This window comes from Pongo pygmaeus, chromosome 10 (genome assembly GCF_028885625.2).
Source record: "Pongo pygmaeus isolate AG05252 chromosome 10, NHGRI_mPonPyg2-v2.0_pri, whole genome shotgun sequence".
In the NCBI taxonomy this organism is placed as follows: domain Eukaryota; kingdom Metazoa; phylum Chordata; class Mammalia; order Primates; family Hominidae; genus Pongo; species Pongo pygmaeus.
Window position 1 is genome coordinate 27,535,503 of NC_072383.2, and position 22,793 is coordinate 27,558,295.

The 22,793-nt window shown below is 37.3% G+C and overlaps 1 protein-coding gene across 2 annotated transcripts in view; it reads right to left on the minus strand.

The window, feature by feature from the left end:
* Positions 1-22,793, minus strand: part of ITPR2 (inositol 1,4,5-trisphosphate receptor type 2) — a 512,913-nt gene that overhangs the window by 149,623 nt on the left and 340,497 nt on the right. For both annotated transcript variants that reach the window (XM_054443160.2, XM_054443161.2), the window contains exons 38-39: positions 3,182-3,290; positions 2,192-2,379 (exon numbers count right to left, since the gene is read on the minus strand). In XM_054443160.2, the coding sequence (XP_054299135.1) occupies positions 2,192-2,379; positions 3,182-3,290 (297 nt within the window). The remainder of the gene's footprint in view (positions 1-2,191; positions 2,380-3,181; positions 3,291-22,793) is intronic.

Sequence of the window (22,793 nt, forward strand, 5' to 3'; positions counted from 1 at the left end):
CAGCAAACGTTAAAGGTGTGGAAATGAATGAGGTCAGGGTGGGGAACACACAGAGCGAGAAGAGAGAGTCCAAAGGAACTTGGGAGATGTCAGGATTCAAGAGTTAAGCAGAGGAAGAAAAACCTTTGCAGAAGGCTAAGAAGAAATGGTAGGAGGTAGAAGACAAGCTGGAGAGGGCGGTGTCCCAAGACCCAGGCAGAAAAGGTTTCAAGAAAGAAAAAGTCACTAGTGGCAAATGCCACAGAAAATCATGTAAAGAAGGACTGAAAAATATTTCGGTTGTGAGGAGATCTAGGGGAACAACTTGCCAGGAATTTATAAGTAGAAGGTGCAGTTTCCAATGGGAGCTGGCTTATTCCCCAGCAATATGAGGATATAAGTAAGCATAAATAAGTGCGAAGGATGAAGGATCATCCCATCTGGTCACCCTTAGTGGCCCAGAAACAGCAATCTAGAAAAGACTGTAATCCTAAGGATATCTTCTAGAGATGCCCCCCACCAAAAAAAAAAAAAAAAAAAAAAAAAAATTCCTTCACTTCTATTCACTGAACAAGCCTCTATCTAATGTTATGTGGTTGCCTGGACACTTTCTCTAGAAAGTCCCAACTGACAGAACTTCCTGGTTTAAGTCTGAATAGTATTCTGTCATGTTTATATACCACATTTTAAAAAATCATTCATCCATTGATAAGTGAAATAGTGGAATCTAAAAATGTTGAAGTCATAGAAGTAGACGGTGGAACATTGGTCAAAGAGTCCAGTTTCAGTTAAACAGGAGTAAGTTTTGGTGTTCTACTGCAAAGCAAGGCAATGATACTTAATAACAATAATTTGCTATATATTTCCAAATAGCTGAAAGAATTTTAAATGCTCTCACTACAAGTAAATGATAAATATTTGAGGTGATGGATATGCTAATTATCCTGATTTGATCATTGCACGATGCATGTATATATATATTCACGATGATATATATATCTCAAAGCATCAGATTGTACCCCATAAACATACACAATGATTATTTGTCAATTAAAAATTAAATTAAATTTTAAAAAAGTCCCAACTGAATACCTGGTTCAGATAAGATAATTTCCAAAAAAACTCACTCAACTTCCTCCATCACCTCCTTTCTCAAATTCCCTCAGAGGAAATCTATGCTGCAGCTACAGCATCATGAGAATTTTAAACACTTTTTCTCAACTAAGTACTATTGATTTAGTGTTGTTTTTGTCACCATGCCACTTGCTGCTCGTGAGGCCTTTATTCCTAAAGCCACTGTGATTGGATGTGTTAGACGGTAATGTTCCTATTGTTCAATGTATTTGATGGTTAAATGAAGCACAATATCCCAGTTTCAAATTAGACATGGCTTCTGCTGGCCATGAGTCGAGAAAATGGCTTTTGGAATTTCTAATTATATACTTAGTTGTAAGTAGATAGTTTTCCTTACTGACCAAGGCAAACCCAGAAAGAGCAGGCTACCGAGCAGCAAAACAGACAACTACATAGGAGGAATAAATTCCTGTGTTCTAATCCTCAGTAGGGTGGCCATAATTAACAATTTATTATATATTTTCAAATAGCTAGAAAAGTGAATTTTGAGTGTTCCCAACACAAAGAAATGATAAACGTCTGAGGTGAAAGATGTGCTAATTACCTTGATTTGATCATTACATATTATACACATGTATCAAAATATCACACTGTACCCTATAAATATGTACAATTATTATTAACCATAATGATAAATGAAAAAAAAAGACTGGAGGACAATGTCTGTCATCTCTGTCATCTGGGAACACTCCCCAGCTCTCGGGCTTATGCAGCATGTTTTGCCTTTGGGTGTAGTCAAGCCTACGAGCCACTTGGCAGAAGTTTCAAAAGAAAACATGTGCCTTCTGGAAATAGTGGCCTAATCTCCTGTGTGCAGGTGAGCATATTGCTCACTGTTGTGGAATTCCTGGAATAATGTCAGAAGGAAGTTTCAGAGGAATGTTCTGCTTGACTGAATAAATTGTGAAGTTCTGTAGTTTCTACAGCAAACAAATTTAAGAAAAGTGTGATACATGGATTTTTTTTTTTAGATAGTAATAAGAGCTAAAAGAAACATATTATTTTTCCTTGGTTTCTGTGACAAGTAAAGAAGAAATACCAATAATAAATGTAATCCCCATGATTGATGAACAAGTACCTGTGTTTGTGTATTTCCTCCTTCAAGCAAGGCAATGCCGAGGAAAATGCCTTCTGAAAAAATTCTGTCATTTTTGGTGTTCACTATAACATCGATGACAAGTTCTGATGCACCTTCTTTATCCAGCAGACACTGAATGTCTGACATTGATATCCCCGTCTTATCTGAGTCTTGTCCAGAAAAGCTTCCTGTGATTGGGAAAAATAAATAAATAAGCCTTAATTGTAGACATTATTAACATGTAAGGTTTTCAAATTCTTAAATTTTATTATTTTAATAAAAATATTAATCATTGAGATTTTTCCCTACAAAGTTAAATGTAATAGAAGCTTGAGGCTGGGCATGGTGGCTCACGCCTGTAATCCCAGCACTTTGGGAAGCTAAGGTGGGCAGATCGCTTGAGGTCAGGAGTCCGAGACCAGCCTGGCCAACAGAGTGAAACCCCAATTCTACTAAAAATTAGCCGGGCGTGGTGGCACATGACTGTAATCACAGCTACTTGGGAGGCTGAGGCAGGAGAATTGCTTGAACCTGGGAGGCGGAGGTGTTGCAGTGAGCCAAGACTGCGCCACTGCACTCTGGGCTGGGGGACAGAGCGAGACTCTGTCTCACAAAAAAAAAAAAAGAAAAAAAAAAGCTTGAGTTTAAAAATATCAAAGTTTGTAAAAATAGAACTCTTTATTAAATGTTTGACACGTGATTAAATGTTTTTCTTAAAAATAGAAAAAGAAAACTAGCTTTATTTTGTCCTTAATTTATATATAAAGAGATTATAACTTAGTTTAACTATTCTTCCAAAGTCAAAAAGCAAAATCAATTCTGATGTTCAAATCTGTTGTTTTATGAGCCCCATATTGTATGAAAGTTTTCAACAGTGATTTTTAAATGACTCTTTTATATCTCTGCCATTTCAGTAAAATACTAGAGTAACACTGACATGAAGATGTATCATGAGAATCCTAAAATGAGAAAACAAATGACAGGACTTACCTCCCACCTGTGCAGTTTTGGAGTAGGCTCCTGATAGGTGTCCATTCATACCAATACTATAATCACCTTTAAAGTATCGATTCAGAAGTATCTTTCTTAATGTGTTACCCTAATAAGAAGGATAACAAAGAGTTACTGTTTCCTTTTCTAATAAAAGTGAAAAATGTCAGTATGTTAAATGCTTTAAATGCATTTTGTGAAGGATGCTGAGGCATGGAAAAATTAACTTTATATCAGATAATATTTTCTGAGGCAAAAATTCACAAATGCATCCCAATAAAATAATAATTTTGCTTCTCATAATAAATAAAGAGGGTGGGAGAAGCTTTTTGGAGGTGATGAACAGGTTTATGACAGATATTGTGGTGGTGGTTTCACAGTGTATACTTATCTCCAAACTCATCAAGTTGAAGACATTAAATACGTACAGCTTTTTGTATGTCAAATTAATCATAACTCAATAAAGAGTTTTAAATATAATTTTATTCTGTCAAAAATAAAAGAGTGTGTTCGATAGAACGTACTAGAAAAATCACAAATGCTAAAAATTTAAGATTGCTTCAAAAGCTGAAGTTCCCAGAGTTGGGGAGTATCAGTCGCCTAAAGAAGACTCAGAATAATAAACACCCTAAGAATTGGAAAGCAAAGGGCTTAGGTAGAGGAATAGTCAAAATAGCCAGAAAAGAGTTGGGAACAGAGCAGGTACTCAAAAAATTAACCTTGATAAAACAGACTGAATTATATTTAAACTCCAAAATGCTTTATTCAGAAGACTGTGGACAAAAGACAGTGTATTCCTTTACAAATTACATAATCCAAAACTTCCTAAGTACTCAATTTTGTACTGATTACAGGACATTTTTAAAATAATACATTTTGTAATATAATTGCTTGCATGTACATAAGAAACACAGATAACTCCAAATCTTCTCTTATATTGGTGACTATTATTTTAATAAAAAGAGTGATTTAAAAGCATTATTTAAGGAATACTTGTTTAAACTATTTAAATTAACACAACTACAGAGGTGTTATTCCCACGTTGCAGGTAAGGAAACTGTGGCCCAAGAGCTTAAGTAATTGGCTGCAGATCATGCAGTTAGCAGGTGATTGAGCAACACCTGACTCAACTCTTGGCTACAAAATCCAGCCATTTCTTCATGTCACGCTACACCCAACCTTCATGCTGTTATATGTAGCTCTCATTGCTCGTTCACTTTCTCATATTTTGGCTATTCTTTCTCAAGTTCTTTAGGTATTATCCTGAGTTCTTTTGTTGTGCTCCTCTCCTGGTTGGCAATTTCATCTTATCCTTAGTTGCACAATCACTTCTGCTGGTCTGCCTGCCAAATGTGTTTCCTCCAGCCTGAACCTTGCTTTCCTAAGCTTCTCACTCTGTTTCCACTTAGATTTCCTTACCTGTGTCTTGAGGTTCCACTGGCATCTCAAACTCAATTTTTCAGAACAGAATATTCCTTCTCTTTCAAATGATTTCCCCTTAATTTTAATTTCTTTTAAGAAGATCACACCCATTCTCATAATCCCAGCACTTTCGGAGGCTGAGGCGGGCAGATCATGAGGTCAGGAGATAGAGACCGTCCTGGCTAACACGGTGAAACCCCTTCTCTACTAAAAATACAAAAAATTAGCTGGGCGTGGTGGCGGGCGCCTGTAGTCCCAGATACTCGGGAGGCTGAGGCAGGAGAATGGCATGAACCCGGGAGGTGGAGGTTGCAGTGAGCCGAGATCGCACCACTGCACTCCAGCCTGGGTGACAGAGCGAGACTCCATCTCAAAAAAAAAAAAAAAAGAAGATCACACCCATTTTCGTCCTTTAAGCTCCAAATTTAAGGGATCACCTACTACCCCCCACAACCCAACTTGATAATGATTTGAAATGTCAAATGACATGAAATCCTGCCCATTCTACCTTTTCAGCTGTAGCTTCCAATAGAGTCTTCCTCAATTATATTTTAACCAAATTGAACCATGTGATCATTTCTCCTTTTTTTTTTTTTTTTTTTTTTTTTGAGACGGAGTCTCGCTCTGTGGCTCAGGCTGGAGTACAGTGGCAGGATCTTGGCTCACTGCAAGCTCCGCCTCCCGGGTTCATGCCATTCTCCTGCCTCAGCCTCCAGAGTAGCTGGGACAACAGGCGCCCACCTCCATGCCCGGCTAATTTTTTTGTATTTTTAGTAGAGACGGGGTTTCACCGTGTTGGCCAGGATGGTCTCGATCTCCTGACCTCGTGATCCGCCTGCCTCGGCCTCCCAAAGTGCTGGGATTACAGGCATGAGCCACCGTGCCCACAAAGCCTTCTATGTCTTTCCTTTACTCCTATTATATTCATTGCCTGAAATGATCTTCCTCCGTTTTACTTATGAACTGGTCCTATCTTCCCTCTTCATTCTACAAATATTCATTAGGTGCCAATTGTTTTAGGCACCATTTTAAGTCAATAAGATATAACCCTCCCCTCAAAGAGTTTACAATGAGATGAATGCAATAATAGAAACATCTACCAACTCTTCTGGAAGCATAAGACGAGCTGTTGACTCTGAGGAGGCTCTACATGGCATAGCCTGTCTACCAACTTATGTGATCATCAGACAGACCTGTCTTGTGCACAGTTAATGCTCAACTAACATGTCCTAAATGTCATAGTGCCAATAATTTTTTTTTTTTTTTTGAGATGGAGTCTCACTCTGTTGCCCAGGCTGGAGTGCAGTGGTGCAATCTCAGCTCACTGCAACCTCCACCTCCCTGGTTCAAGCAATTCCCCTGCCTCAGCCTCCTGAGTAGCTGGGATTACAAGCACACACCACCATGCCTGGCTAATTTTTTTTTTTTTTTGTATTTTTAGTACAGACTGGGTTTCACCATGTTGGCCAGACTGGTCTCGAACTCCTGACCTCAGGCAATCTGCCCGCCTCAGCCTCTCAAAGTGCTGGGATTACAGGCATGAGCCACCGTGCCCCATCAGTGCCAAGAATTCTAATAGACACTCAGAGTGTCTGGAGTTTGCTTATCCTTATAACAACTTTTATTTATTGGTACTTAATTTCTTAGAATACAGACATTTATTATTGCTTCCTATTTCATGTTTTCTTTCTTTAAGACCACTTCATAATGGGGTGTAGTAAGTAAAGGTGGTAACTAGTCTTAAAAGAAACAGTGAAGTATAACAGCTTATTGTACCAAGGAATACAACTCTACTATCTACTATCCCTGATAAAACTTAAGTACACCACCTAGAAGAAACATAAGACATGAAAATAGTCCTTACAGTTTCTTTTTTTAAGAGAAAGTCCTTTGAGTTGAATTAAATTCACCTGGCCAAAGAATATTTCTTCCAAAAGGAAAGGAAAAACAAAATAAAGCTTTTCTTTGCAGTCAACGCCTTTGGGTAATTACTGTGACTCTCATTATAGTAGAAGGAGATGCTATGAAAAATCTTTTAGACCCATAAACTACAGGGTTGAAGTTGTAAGTTGGGGAGAAAAATGTGAGGTCATATTAACTGAAGCACTAATTTTTTTAAAGAGTAGCTCAGTTTGTTGTCCTATTCATGGATCTAGCCTCTACAGACCACTCACTCTAACCCTGTAGGAGACAGTTGGCCCACCTGTAATAACTAAAGCTGACAGTGTGAAAATCCAGGACTTTTTCTTGAAATTGCACAAGTCAGCATCACTGCCTGAAAGGCAACCTTTTGTGAAGAGGACTGAACCCTTGAGAACTAGCTCCCCCTTTTAGTCTCTGCAAGAATCTTTTATGTATTATTATTTCTATTATTATTTAGAGATAGGGTCTTGTTGTGTTGCCCAGGCTGGAGTACAGTGGCACAATCATAGCTCATTGCAACCTCACACTCCTGGCCTCAAGCAACCCTTTCACCTTGGCCTCCCAAAGTTCTGGGATTACAGATGTGAACCACTGCACCTGGCCCTGGAAGAGTCTTTTAATCACACCTTTTTATCACACTGCTGCAAGAACCCAACCAAGAGATAAACAAATAAGTTTTTTTAAAGATGAAATAGAAACCTTTTTTACCATTTACTTTTTAAAATGCCCTTTATACTGCTAGAATAATAAAACTATTGAAAACCAACCAAAGAGTAGAATTATGTCACGCCAAATCAAAATAAGCATCATATTTGTGATTATTTTTAAATTCTCTTCGGCAGGTAAAATAAAATCACAGTGCCTATCAGATTCAAAATCAAATGAGCAATATTCTTCTTGTTCAATTATAGCCCCGTTAGAAGCATCTATTTCCTCACTATGTAATATTCAGACTGCCACAGAAAAGGCAGGGGCTTCCTATTTTTCTGTTCTCAACTCTGAAGCCACTCTGCCTGGGTTTAAATCCCCTCTATACCATATACTAACTGGGGATCTTAAACAAGTTACTTCATCACTCTGGGCCTCAGTCCCTCAACTGTCAAATGAAATTGTTAATATCTACTCTCAGAGGATTTCTGTGATAATTAAATAGTTAAAATTTACTGAAAGTACTTGGAACAGTTCCAAACACATAGTAAGTGCTATAAAAGTTGTGCATTGTTGATGTTATCCCTGCTAGTATTAATATTATCCAGATCATGGGAACAGTCTACAACCTGTAAAGTGCTTTTGCAGACACTTTCTTATGTTATACCAAACCTTCCCACAAAAGTGAAATAAATTTCCAGCATATTAAGAAAATGCAAAAAAATAATAAATGATAAACTGCCCCTAAATCCTAGTTTTTTAACTATTAATCAGTCCTTAGAATTATATACTTATTAGCTAACATGGCAAAGTCACCCTAAAGCATGAATATACTTCACTATATAAAATGCACCCTTACAACTTCAACTAAAGTTAGAACAAATTCTATCTTGGTTCAAACTTCATAGTTTTGTGCTAAGACAAACTCTGGTGCTAAAAATGACTAATGAATAGGTATAAACAGAACAAGATTCTGTTATGTCTTAGTAATCTTCATTTAAGAAAAAAAAAATTCAGATATTGCTACATCACAAGTTCCACAGAAACTGACTTCTCTTGTCAACTATCCAGTTCTGACTTAAGTGGTGAGAGACATGTACTGTGTCCCAATTTGCTTTGGGGCATTCTTGATAGTTTGCACTATCTGTGCAGTGGTGGTAGCTTAAATGTGAGTCATATCCCCAAATTACTTTAATTCAAAAGTAACTGTAGAACCATTGTCAGAAATTCTGGTGCCAGGGTTGCAAATAATTGTCTTAGAGCTATAATTGCTATGGCAGAAATGAGGGAAAAACTAAAAGCACATTAGGCCATTATGAAAAGAATTTCACCACAGTTGAGAAGTTTGACTTCTGTGCTGGTTCTTCAAATCCAAAATGCATTCCTGATGCACCTCCCATGGAAGGTCTCTTTGCTGAGTGAGGACAAGCAAGGAATGTCCTTTACAGCCTTTTCAATATCAGAGTCAATTCCAGGCCACAAGACACTACTTTTAGCCAATGTCTTCATGTGAACACATCCCAGATGTGCTAAATGTAATGTAGCCAAGAAAACTAACAACCACCTTCTGAAATTACAACAAAATATCTCCATAAAAAGACATCTTTTGTGGCCAGAGAAGTCCTGCTGACAGTTTGTGAATATCTGGGAGGATTGGGTTTTTCCCGCCCACTCCCTGTTACCGAGTCCAATGCGTCAAAAATTAAAAAGTTCGGAAATTGTTGCCTTTCATGGATAGAAAGGATAATCAAATTTATGCATCCTAGAAAGGACTAAAATTTTGTTTCATTTTTGAGAAAGCACAACTCTGTTTGCCTTAATGGTCAGTTAATAGCCTTAGGAATGAAGAGTTCAAGGATGTGTGATATTTGAGGTACAGACACTGACATTCATTCCCATCCCCTTAGAAAAACAATTTACTAAAGTAATATTTTTCCATTATGTAAAATATAATCAAGATATCATGAAAAAATGACAACCAGCATCCCAGAAAACTAAGTCCTCAACTAGAAATTCAAAAGGTAATAAAAACTGCAAACTAAGGATACCCAATTTCAGACTTATCCTCAAAGATTCATGATTAGCTACTAATCATCTGAAACAAGATCTACAGGGAGGTGATGATAGATACCCGTTAGTCTCCCCATAGTCCCATTTTAACATTAAACTTGGTATTAGCATAATTAGTGTTTCCATAACCTTTTGGCTTAGTAACAATATATCTGATTAGGTATTTTTCTTCATTTGAATTGCCAGGGGTAAAAAGGTACATTTCTCATTTCAATACATTATTGTACTGTATCTTTGTGGAGTGATATTCTGTCCATCATTTTAATCAACTATATTTTCAGATAACTCCTTCGGGAGAATGTGGTCAATCTCTATAATCTAGCTGTCTACTCATTTGAATGTCTTAGTCTCTGTCCAAGAAATTGTATGTCAATTTCTCTCCCTGTTGCCTTTGCCTAGCTTTCTTAAGATAGGAAACACAAATTTCAACAGGACTAGTTATGTGCATTCAGAAGATGCTCTTCTCATCAACACAATGACATACTCATTACAATCTTGAAAAATATATAATGTCTCAATGATTCTAGTAAAGAGCCTTATGAAAAAACAAGACTGTGGAAAATGTTAGATCCAAATATTCATTCACCATAATGGCAACCTACTTCCAAATTTCTTCTTTCCTTGTTTTTATTGATTGTAAAGACATTTATTACATTTCTACCATATGTCAGGAAGTAGAAAAGTGGATGCAAAAAGTAATTCTGCAGCATATACTGAAAGAATTTTCAGATATGTAGAGTTGAAACATATGGCACTGTTTTCCAATATAAATAATCCTCACCAGACCATTTGATTCCATTGGTGAAATTTAAATGTTTAAACAGTAAATGATGAGGTTTAAATATTTGATGCTGCTGCTGAATGAAAGAGTGACTTCAATAACCACTCTGAGTTTATCAAATATCCTAGCCTCAAGACAAACAGGGTTGCTGAGAAGGTTTTGTTAGGAGATGATTCTATACTCCATAGATAGCAAGGAATAAAGAAAACTGTATTTGTTTTCTTTGGGGCATTAATTAAAACCTCCCAGTATTTGAATTCCAAGAAGCATACTAACTAACACGAAACCCAACAGACCCTTCTACCTCAACCATTTTAAATACAGGGTTTGCTGAAATTCAGAGTTTGAGAACTTATGCAATCCCTCACCAATGGGACTTGAGAATGGATTTTACTGCTTGTAATTGTTTAGTTTTCGGAATAAGCAGTCTTCTGACTTTAAGCTGAGAGGAGGGTAAGTAAGCAAGAAATGAGCAGACAAGCTTTAGATACCATCTCCTTATTGAAGGAAAATGACTGTATTCACATAACATAAATCAGTGCCTCATAAAATCACACTCAAAGACAGTGGCACACAATCATTAAAGTGAAGCCCATAGTCCCCTGGTACACAGCATAAAAACCTACTAGAGTACTCTTTGTTACTGAAAAGAATGAAATCAGTGCTGCCAGTGCAGGTGTGTGCATGCTCGCCAAAGACTGGGGAAAATGGAACTTCAAGAGGCAATTTCAAAGCTTCTGCAAAGACTATGTTGCTGAGTGAGGGGTATGGCAAAATATGTAACTTAGTAATGGACTCAGCTTACGGTGCATCCCAGAGAGCACAAGAGGAAAGAGCAGGAGATGGAAGGGGATTTAAATAAATGAGAAGACTGACACTGATCTGAATAGCAATATGAACTTCAGTGGGAGAAAGGTCTTCCTCCTGGACACTGGGGAAAGTTGTAACTAGTTTGCTGTTTTAAAGTTCTATCCCCAGATTCTGTGATGTCTGTTATATTTCCACAATCATTTAGTGAAGACAGGCACAACTTTGGAAGGTGGTGTCACAGGAGATGAGGAACAATACATACAAGGACGTATCACCAGCACTATCCTGCTCTATATTGGCCTTCCTGTTTCTATGGAGTTTCTTGCATTCTCAACAGTAGTGCAGTCCTTGATCTTCAAGCTGTGACCTCCTGATCACAAACAAGAGAGTGTGGCTGGTTCACAAGGCAGTAAGACGAGTGCATGGCTCCGAAGAGCTGGCGAGGAAACAATGGGATAGAAGGCCCACCGCCCCCCCACCAACATACACATATACACACACATACACACACACACACACGGAGTAAGTGAGAGACAAAGACCTCATTATTTTTCCCTAAAATACTGGAAGTAAATTATTCTTACAAAAGAGGAAGAAAACTAGCACTGGTATTACTTATCAATCAATGCAATATTTGACAAAATATGTATGAAGCTAAATTTTAATAAATTCAGAATACATTTAGAAGTTCCTCAGATAGGACAGTCTATGGAATCCATGGAATAGAGGAGTTGTACATGGCACAACTTCGAAGGGAAGCCTTGAGAATTAAATGAGATAATATCTACACACACTTTAATACATAAGAAGTTCAGTTTATGAATGCTCCCTGCATTGGCAATGATAATGCACGTTAGTGGACCTTAGCGGAAATGATGTTTCAGAGAGTAATGTGATTGGTTTGAGTCTAGGTTCTTCCACTTATTGGCTTTGTGATCTAAAGAATTTTAATTAATTAACTGCCCCAAGGCTCAGTTTCCCCATCTGTGGATAATAATATTTACACTGCAAAGCTCTTTAAGGATTAGGAAATTAAATAGGAGAAGCTTTATGTTCTTAGCCCATAACAAGTACTAAATAAACAGCTACTGTAATATTTTATTTTATATTTAAAGGAAAGCATTAATAAGGTTCAATCTGGGGAAGACTTGCACAATTGATGACATAAAGAGGACATTACAATGCCCAGTGCCACAAGACAGCCATGGTTTTCACAGCTGACATCAATATCCACCTCCAACCTTCTATAATTTTTCAAGAGAAGGCAAATGAAAAACAGCATTCATTTTGTGAAAGACTACTTTGAAGACAATTTGATCAGTATGCTACAATTTCTTAAAAATAACACTTACTTGTGGATAGGTTTCAATCACCCGTATTACATGTACAAAGCAGAATTCTTCAGAAGATAATTTAGACAGACTTTCCTTGAAGCAGTGTTAAAAGGAAAACCAATATTCCATGTTCTGTGGGAAAAGAGCTATTTCCCCTCCTATTTAGTTTTAACACAAGAAATGTATTAAGTATATTTATAAAGTTATTATCAGCAACAATTGTTCATTAGCGGAAAGTCTGTGCTTCCTAACACATATCCATATGTCTCTCCATATCCACAGGGTGCCCCTCTAAGTCATCGCTCACTTAACACTCGGAGGCTTGCAAAACAACAGATGACTGGTATTCAGAATACATGACTATACAAAGAGTGTTTATAAATCATTAAGAATCTTATAGAAAAGCTGACAGAAGAACTGAACAGGCATTTCATATAAGAAACACATACGGCCAATAAACATGAAAAAAAAAATGCTCACCTTCACCGGTAATCAAAGAAATGCTAATAAAATGGTGGAGAGACCATTTTATACCCAATAAATTGACAAAAATTAAGAAGTCTTACAAAATCAAGTGTTGAAGAGGACATGGATCACGAGAATGTGGGATGCAAATTGGTACAACTACTTTGGAAATCACATCAATGTATGCTTTCAGCCACCAATTTCAGTCCCAGAGGAAACGTGCTCAAGGAAACAAATAGTATCCCATCCTAGACATTTATATCTGCATGATAGCAATAGCAAAACAAACAACAAGCAAAACATCACCTGGGATCAATCCAAATAACAAGTGACAGGAAAATGGACAAAGAAATTATGGAATATTCCCAAACTGGAATATTATAGAGTAGTAAACATGGATTAAATAGAGCCTCACCATAACACACAACTACTCTGATGAATGTTAGAAATAGAATGATGACAGGGAAAAAAAAGGGAAGTCCTAGAAGATATACAGTATGGTATTCAAAACGTGAGCTACCTCTGGAAGGGGAGGCCAGAACACATACGTAGACACAAGTTACAGGTAATGTTCTCATTCTTCATTTGGATGAGGTCATGAGTCTTTATTATATTTAATGCTTTATAGTTAAAATTTATGTTGTACATATTTCTTCATAAAAATCCAATATTATAGTAAAAGAAAATGCTCAAGAACTATTAGACATCATGATGACAGCTTCCTACATAGGATGTTCTGTTGCTTTCCAGCTCTCTTTGAATCCTGGCTAAAATCCATAGCATTACTTTAGAGGATGATACACAATGCAACACCTACAGATTTGAGCCACTGTCTCATTGTCTTCTGAACAATCCACATCTTCCTTCTGCCACACAGCTTCTTAGTGTCTTATCATGCTCCCTTCTGCTTCAAGACATTAGCAGATGATGTTCTCTTTCACCAGCCATGCTTTCTGTCCCCCGACCCTGAGTCCTCCTAGCTTTACTTAATTCCTACTTAACCTTTAGATCTCAGCTCAACCATATCTTCCTCAGAGTCATCCTCTCTAACCTCACCAAGTCAATTCTCATTAAGTCCTCTTATAATAGCATGTACATCACCACGTACTTTAGCTGTATATTTATTTATACCAATCTTTCAATGATTTCTATCACCCTCTATTAGATTATAAGTACCATGAGGACAGAAACTATCCCTTTCTTTTTTTCCTTTTTGGCTGACCATTGATTCCAACACCTAGACCCAAAGCTAGCAAATTAAGTACTCAATAAATATTTTTGACTGAATGTATGAATCAATGATTTTGAATGAGAGATCACTCAATTTATCAACAAAATTTGATGCTGAGTGCCATCCTATTCAAGGATTGCTGATATTTGTTATACATCATGTCTGATAACTTTGGAAAACATTTGAGATTTATTCAATGTTACTTGCATATTACATATTTTTAGTACAAGGCTGGGTGCCTTGTATTAATACTAAAACTACAAGGCACCTAGCCTTGTACTAAAAATATTTAAATATTTAGCATAGTACTAAAAATACGAGATGCCCAGCCTTGTACTAAAAATACTTAATATGCAAATATTACATTGTATTACTGGCTCATGCCTGTAATCCCAGCACTTTAGGAGGCCAAGGCAGAAAGATTTCTTGAGCCCAGGAGTTCAAAACCAGCCTAGGCAATATAGGGAGACCTCTTCTCTACAAAATTAAAAAAAAAAAAAATTAGCCTGGTATGATAACATACGCCTATGGTCCCAGTTACTCAGGAGGCCCAGGCAGGAGGAGCACTTGAGCTCAGGAGTTTGCGACTGGCCTGGGAAACTTAGCAAGACTTCATCTCTAATAAAAATAGGAAAATAATCTGGGTGTGGTGACATACGCCTGTGGTCCCAACTACTAGGAGGCTGAGGTGGGAGGATCGCTTGAGCCTGGGAAATCAAGGCTGCAGTGAGGCATGATTGCACACTGCACTCCAGCCTGGGAGACTCTGTCCAGCCTGGGAGTGGGAATCCTGTCTCACAAAAAAAAAAAAAAAAATTAGCACATAAAACTCATTACCTATGGTCGGCTGAAAGAAGGAAATTGTGTTGAAATCCAGCAAGCAAAATTTTAGAACACTTAAAAGACAGACAATTTCAATATTTAGCCTGAAAGATTAGAAGGTAAAATACTAATTAATAATCACAAATGTAGCCTAATGCAACAGAACACACTAATATCCCAAAAGTCCAGTCCAGGTTATCCCCCTGCTACAATATGTCTACTGCAATAGGATTTTCGTATTTTACTAAAAAACAAAGAAACCACCTTAAGGCTGCACGTCATGCAAGGATCTGACTCAGCAACATAATTCCTAATATTATGTGAATATGTCAATTTGAAGAGATACAAATTCACTATTTTCTTTTAAAATATGTTTGAATGTGTCATAATTTATAACAGAAGATAAAGATAATTCTTTTACCTCATTTTTACTCATGAAATAAATCATTTCATGTCTTTAGTGTTCATTGCTACATTAAAAATTATATAAATCTAATCTTAATCACTTCTTGCATCTATTTGTCCAGGAGGCCACATATTTGGCCTACTTTAATATGAGTAATTATCTGCTCCCATGAGCTCCTAATTGTGTTCTACGTGTAAACCATAATTTTCAAAGAATTTTGCAGAGAGAAAACTATGAGACAATGATTTAGAACTAATGAAAAATAGAAATCCTTTAAATTTTTATCAATATTTCAAAGTACTAACACAATTATTACTAAAAGAAAATGAGGTCTCAGTTCAAACAAACCTAGAGATGCCTGAGCTAATTAAAGGGGCCAAGTGCCAAATGCTTACCTTAGAAAGGGTCTTTTTAAGAAAGGCTTTATTAGACTTATTATGGTCTTATGAATGCTATTTTGGAAATCAGTTTGATTCGCTGTGGCATACACCATGATAGATATTTCACTACTTTAATGCACTTAGAACTGTAACTATAATCTGGGGCACTAAGAAAGTAAACGTTTATTTTTAATAACATGCAAAGCACATTTGCTGGTAAGGAAATGTAGCCGCTTGGTAGTACTGTGGTGCTAGCCTCTGAATTATAAATGTGGATTTTCACAGGTTTGCGATTCACCTATTGAAATTAGCTTCTGGAAAAAACAAGATGAAACATTCTCAGGCTGAAAAGAAAGCTTAAAGTCTTTAATAAACTTTATTTGAGGTAAACCAGCTTTTCTGAATTAGTGAATTGAAGAGAAGAAGAATCATTTCAGTGAACTACAGGTTGCTGATGCTGATCTAATACCCTAAGGTGGGGAAGAATGAGTCATTGAATATCTCTCTACTCTTTTCTTTCTCTCTCTCTCTCTCTCTCTCTCTCTCTCTCTCTCTCTCTGTATATGTGTGTGTGTGTGTGTGTGTGTGTGTGTATGTCAGTGTGTATGTGGGTAATATATACATATATCTATTTTTGTACTCATGGATATTGATGCATATTTGTAAAATGAATTAGGTCTTTGAAGTATGAAGATTCTTGCTATCTCCCCTGGGTGTTGGTAAGCATAAATGACTGGGTTACCTTCAAAAAAAACTGAGCAAGCACATCTCTTTTCTGCTTTATTTCATTGATTCTAACACACCCATTTCTTTACCACGTGTTTTAAACATTTCTAAATTACAGGTCACTTTAAAATCCATGGTGTGCTTTGGTTTAATTGGCAGCATTTATTTATTTTTAGGGATACATAAAATTATGGTATGCCTTATTTATGATTGATGGTATTTTATGATTGATGAACTATATTGAATGAAAAAATAAGTACACCTTTTAATCTGGCATTGTATCAAATACTCATTGCTTCACAGTATGTGGCATCATTATTATACCTGTTTTCTAGTTAAAATAAAGTAAGATGAAAACATACAGAAATTTAGAGATTTAACCTTTGCAATCGAACAGTTATTTCAGTGTTTTCCCTTTTTCATGATACATTTTCTATATGTAGCCCAATTCACTACCATAAATTTTGATATCATAGGTCCCTACATTAAAATTAGTAAGGAAAGTGACAATACTGATAGAGATGAGAGGCATATTTATCTTACAAATCAAGAGTAACGGAAAAGCAAATAAGTGAGAGACACACATTGAACTAATTTATGAACCATGGACAATATTAAATTTCTCTCCTTTTAAAAAAAGTTGCCCCTTGATACCATCTCACACCCACTAGAATGGCTAAAATAAGTGATCTGGGGACATGGAAAAAGCTGGCATTGTGATCTGAACAATAGCACATGTTGGTGAGGATGTGGAGAAATTGGGACCCTCATACACTGCTAATGGGAATAGAAAATGGTGCAGCCACTTTGGCAGTTCCAAAAAATTAAACGTAGAGTTACCACACATTCCGGCAATTCCACTCCTAAGTATTTACCCTAGAGAAATTAAAACAGAGGTCCACACAAAAACTTGTAAAGAATGTTCATTGTGGCATGATCCATAGTAGTAGAGACAATCCAAATGTCCACCAAATGATGAATGGATAAACACAAAGTGGTATATGCACATAATAGAATATTATTTGTCAATAAAATGGGACTGAACTGCTGACACCTGCTAGAACATGTATGAGCCTTGAAAACATTATGCCAAGTGAAAGGAGGCAGTCACAAAAGACTACATATTATATGATTCCATTTATATGAAATGTCCAGAAAAGGCAAATTCATAGGACAAAAAGAGACAGAAAATAGATTAGACAGAAAATACATAGCCAAGGGCTGGGGCTGGGAAGAATGGAGAGTGATTGCTAAGAGGCATGGGGTTTCTTTTAGGGGTGATGAAAATGTTCTAAAATTAAACAGCAGTATTGGTTGTAAATCTGTAAATAAACCAAAAATCACTAAATTGTACACTTTTGTAGGGTGAATTTTGTAGTATGTGAATATCTCAATAAAACTGTTACCAAAATATAAAATAAATCCATTAGATTGATTAAGGAAAATCACTCCTTAAATAATATTAAAGTACATCTCTTAAGGAAAATAATGTCAGTTCTGTCCAAATTTTTGCTAAGCAGCTGAGCTGCTATTTGCCACAAAGTTCTGCATTTAAGTGCATCTGTGTAACAGATATATTATAATGGCACATGTTTTGAATGTTACATCTGTTAGTAAAATGCAGACAGGCTCAAATTGCTAATTAAACATGAAATTGTATGTGTCAATTAGGAGCCAATTTCTTTTTAAAACCGTCTAATGTTTAGGGCACAATAAATCAAGCGAGTATCTGGAACTGTCTGAGTCTTGACCTGTGTGGGAAGGCGGTCCAGTGCACTGAATATAGGCTAGACAGTTTCCATGGATACCTCACACTACTTGATGTGTAGAAACTCAAAATTATAAACAACTTCATGGAAATTATGGTTCACAAAATATATTAGTTAAAAAAGCCCTCATCTTCCTAAAAAAAGATCCCAGAATTTATTTTGTTAACAAGTCGATAAGGGTTTTGTGTGTGGCGGTGGGGGGCGGGGAGAGAAGGGAAACAAATTTTTAAAAGGACAGCTTTTAAGTTCCTTTGTAATTCATATGGGAGGAAGAGATTCAAAATGTTGCTCTCATCATAAGCTTTACAGCAAACCTCAAGAGTTTAAAGACAGTTTGCTTTTACAGGAACTAACCATACTGAATTATGCCAGCTGAGTTTAATTAATCTAGCCACCACATACTAATATGCTAGTCTTTCTAAATAAACGTACACTATAATTACAACCAGGCTACTCCACCCACCATCCTTTTACTCCTTCTCATAAAATAAGACTACACATCTTCCAGATGTGACAGAAAAGCCATAGTGGTATTTGCCAACCATTTCAGAATTAAACATAATAAAGGATGAGAAGAAGACATGTAGCTTCCATAAGAAAAGAAGATGCTTCCCACAGACTTTGTTGACAAGACCTGACCACACACCTGTTTATTTACAGCTTTAGCAGGCTAGAGAAGGAGGAGTGAGAAGATCACAATGTCAGCTTTTTCCACGTCCCCAAATCACTTCCACTGTTAAGCAGTCAGGTCGCAGAACGCCAAAGACAATCAGCATGCACAGAAATGCAGTCATTTTCTTTGGACCACTTAATCTAGTCATTACAAGAGGACCCGCAGGAGTAAGGTGAAGAACACAAATTGTTTTAATAATGGAGACAAATGAATCCATAAATTCAATTTGAATTAAACTAATATTTGATTATGTATCAGGACAGTTTCACAAATGTCATCTCATTTGGTACTCACAGCAAACTAACACCTAGCTTAGCAGCAAGAGTCAACTGCATTATTTGCTCTTCCGAAATATTTTTGAGGAGTATGCATTTGTTTTAATTTAAAGCAAAATAAAGACAGCTTTTTGAAAAATTATAAAATGTTCACTAGATGTGTTGGGGGCAGAAGTTGATGGTAAAAGATCACAAAAAGAACTGTACCAAAAAATATATTAAGTATATCTCTGCTCTAACAACATTTTCTACGCTATTATCAACTCTTCTCTCCTATTTCAAATTCACTATCATCTTGACTTCCTCAAATTCTGTTTTCTTAGTCTCTTTTTTCCTGAGCTGTAACCAATCGCTTCCCTGCAATCCTTCTTGCTTCTTCTGGGTGTCTAATTGTTGAAAAGTAAAAGAGTGCTCCACAATTATCACCCAATCAGTAGAACAGGAGCATCCTTCACACCTGTGTGCGTTCCACTGCTCCCAAGGCCTTTTCCACCAAATCCTCCTTGCTCTTCTGGTCTGTTTAATGTCACTGTCTTGGAGAAGCTGTTTCTGACACCCCTCCCCTAGCCCAGTTTGTGCCCTCTGGTTGCACACTCATACAGCACTCTGGACTTCTCCTTCAGAGTAAATTTAAGACAGAAATTAATTAATCCCTGTCCAACTATTTAGGTTGGTATGATTTTCTCACTAAATGCCAAGAAGGTAGAGTGATTGTTCATCAATGTCTTTCCAGGGCTTGAGCAGACATTCAATAACTTTTTTTGTAAGTATTTACTCTCACCCATTTTTTTTCTATTTCCAAATACCTCTGCATTCTGTCATTTCCATAATTTCCTAATAGATTTTTTTCATAGAATTCATATTCTTGCCTTTCAAAATCACCTAAAAAGTCACACTATGACATAAACATTCTTTATTCTATTTTGACCTCTGATGAATAGGAAGTAATTACTCTCAGCATATGTGGGACCAATGTGTAAACATGCGTGAGGCCAACACATAGACAGCTGGAGGCTGGTAGAACATAGCTACAAATCAAGTCTTGAAGTCTAAGCCATCTCTGTCCACCATTTTCGCCCTCAGGCCCCATCAGTTTCTTTAGTTCTGTCCTCGAGGCTCAATGCCTTTCCACACCATCTTACTATTCCTGACACTAAAATCTCCTTCTCTGCAACATCTGTCATCCTAAACAACCTCCCAGTACCTCTCTGCCTCATCTACTCTTCATCTCATTTCCACCCTCAGTCAAAAACATCTTTTGCTCTTGCTTTACCTCTGTGAGAGGAAAATAAATCCCAGGACCCCAAAATGACTAAGCCAACGGGAAAATCAAGCTGGGAACTGTGTGAGGCAAACCTGCCTCTCATTTTATTCCTAAATAAGATAGCTACAAAGATTAAAAAAAAAAAAAAAAGCTGCATATCACCCTCACAATTTGCCCACAGGAAAATTCCTTGTGGGCCTCCAGATCTTTACCCTAAAACAAGTCTGTTGAATTTCACACTGGCAATGTAAATTGATAGCTTATCTTCACAGGTGCGGGACAAAGGACAGAACTCAAAGTCATCTCTCTGTTCACCTGAGATAAATGCATATCTGATTGCCTCCTCTGCCCTATTGCTTATGCAAAAATGCAGATTCCTTGGGCCAGACTAAGGCATAAGTGACTATTTCTCTACCCACCCCCCCCCCACATGTAAATTGTGTATCGAGTGAAAGGCTGATCAAAGACTCAAAAGAATGCAACCTTTTGTCTCTTATCTACCTATAACCTGGAAGCCCCTGCCTTGAGTTGTCTCACCTTTCTGGACCTAGCCAAAGTACATCTTACACATATTGATTGATGTCTCACGTCTCCCAAAAATGTAGAAGAGTAAGCTGTGCCCTGACCACCTTGGGCACATGTCGTCAGGATCTCCTGAGGCTGTGTCATGGGTGCATCCTTAATCTTGGCAAAATAAACTTTTTACATTGACCGAGACCTGTCTCAGATACTTTTGGGTTCACACCTCTCAATGGACAGGGAAGGGAAACAATTTTTTTTTTTTTTTTTTTTTTTGAGACAGAGTTTTGCTCCATCACCCAGGCTAGAGTGCAGTGGCGCAATCTCGGCTCACTGCAACCTCCGCCTCCCGGGTTCAAGCAATTCTCTGCCTCAGCCTCCCAAGTAGCTGGGATGACAGGTGCCCACCACCTCGAGTAGCTGGGATTACAGGTGCCCGGCTAACATTTTGCATTTTTAGAGACGGGGTTTCACCATCTTGGCCAGGCTGATCTTGAACTCCTGACCTCGTGATCCACCTGCCTCGGCCTCCCAAAGTGCTGGGATTACCGGCGTGAGCCACCGCGCCCGGCCAGGAAATAATTTTTAATTCTAAAGCATATGAGCAGATACTTTACTATAAGACACTCTGCAGTTACCATTGTGAAACACAGAATGCTGCCTGTACGCCCAGGGGATTTCACAGATTTATGAAAGCCATTTCCATCCTGCATTTTAAAAGCCCTTGCTTAAATTTGAATTAAGATTCATTATGCTTTTGCCATGATACTAACATTTTAACCCAGCGAAAAAGGAATATTAATATTCTTTTTATTCTGGAAAGTGTAAAAAGTTTTCTAAAGATCCAGTGTCAAAGACTCATTAGCTAGTTTTACCTTAAATAATATAGGCCAGTTTGGGTCACTCTGAATGGGCAATTACTTCCTGTCCTGGGCAGCTCCAGCTGTGACTCTTCCTCAGATACTTTGTTCAGACCTCTCTCTCTCTGTCTGCAGAAACCCTGACTTTGAGCGTAAGCCAGCCACGAAGCTGCCATGAAAAGTCATCTGGGAATATAATTTCATCTACACCCAAGTTTTCCAGGTTTCTCTTGTCTCAGCACTCCCTGTTTCCAGCACCTTTGCCTTATGTCTTCTATCCAATTTTTCCATTGTCTCCAAATTTCCTTTATTGCAATTATCACACACACACACACGCAACCCTACTTCTTCCCCCACCGTGGTAGTCCCTGAACAAAAGTCTCATACATAAAAGCTACCCAGGAGGAAAATCAACTGACTTCAGGCCACAAGTATGTCATCAACTATTTCAAAATGATCTCTAACATCCATTTGTTGTGTTTCCACCAAACTTGTCATTTGTCCATTTCCATTTGTCCCATGTTTGAACTTCTGAAAATATTTCCCTTTCACAATGATGGCTGAAGGATTAATAAGCCTCCTTAGAAATCTGTCAATTAAATCTGTATCTTAAGAACAATGTGATACTTATAAACCATAGAATGCATAATTTTGGTCTTATTTTTTAATATTTTATCAGCTATGCAAGAAGAGTGAGCTAAATTCCTTAATGTAATCAGCTCTTTTGTTAAAAGCTTCCAACTAACTGCAATTTTTTTTAAAAAAAGAGAAAGAGCTTAGAAAAAGGGAGGGAAAAGAAGAAAGGGTAAATGAATTGAAGGATAGTACTGGCTGGGATTTGTATCAATTTGTGTTTGATATGCAAAAAACAAAGTGATTACAGTATTGCTGTTTCCTTTAATGAAGTCCCGAAAATGATTTACAGGAGTATTTACTGCAGTCGTGATGTTTCTAGGCTTGAAAGAAATCCATACAAAAAGATATTCTGCTGTATCAGATCAATTGAGTTCCAGCCTGGCAAGAAGTGATGATAGTTATTGGAAAGTAAATTGTTATGTTTTTGTCTGACTGCCTGTTGCCTTGGCACGTGCTATTTCCAACTCTGTCTGGAAATAATAGTACATTGAGCCATCTTGGGTGACTTACATAACCCGCTACTATCATTTGAAAACTGTCAGCTCCAGTAAGTTGCTACTGTTTGTACAGTTTCACTACTGGAACACTGACTTCATTG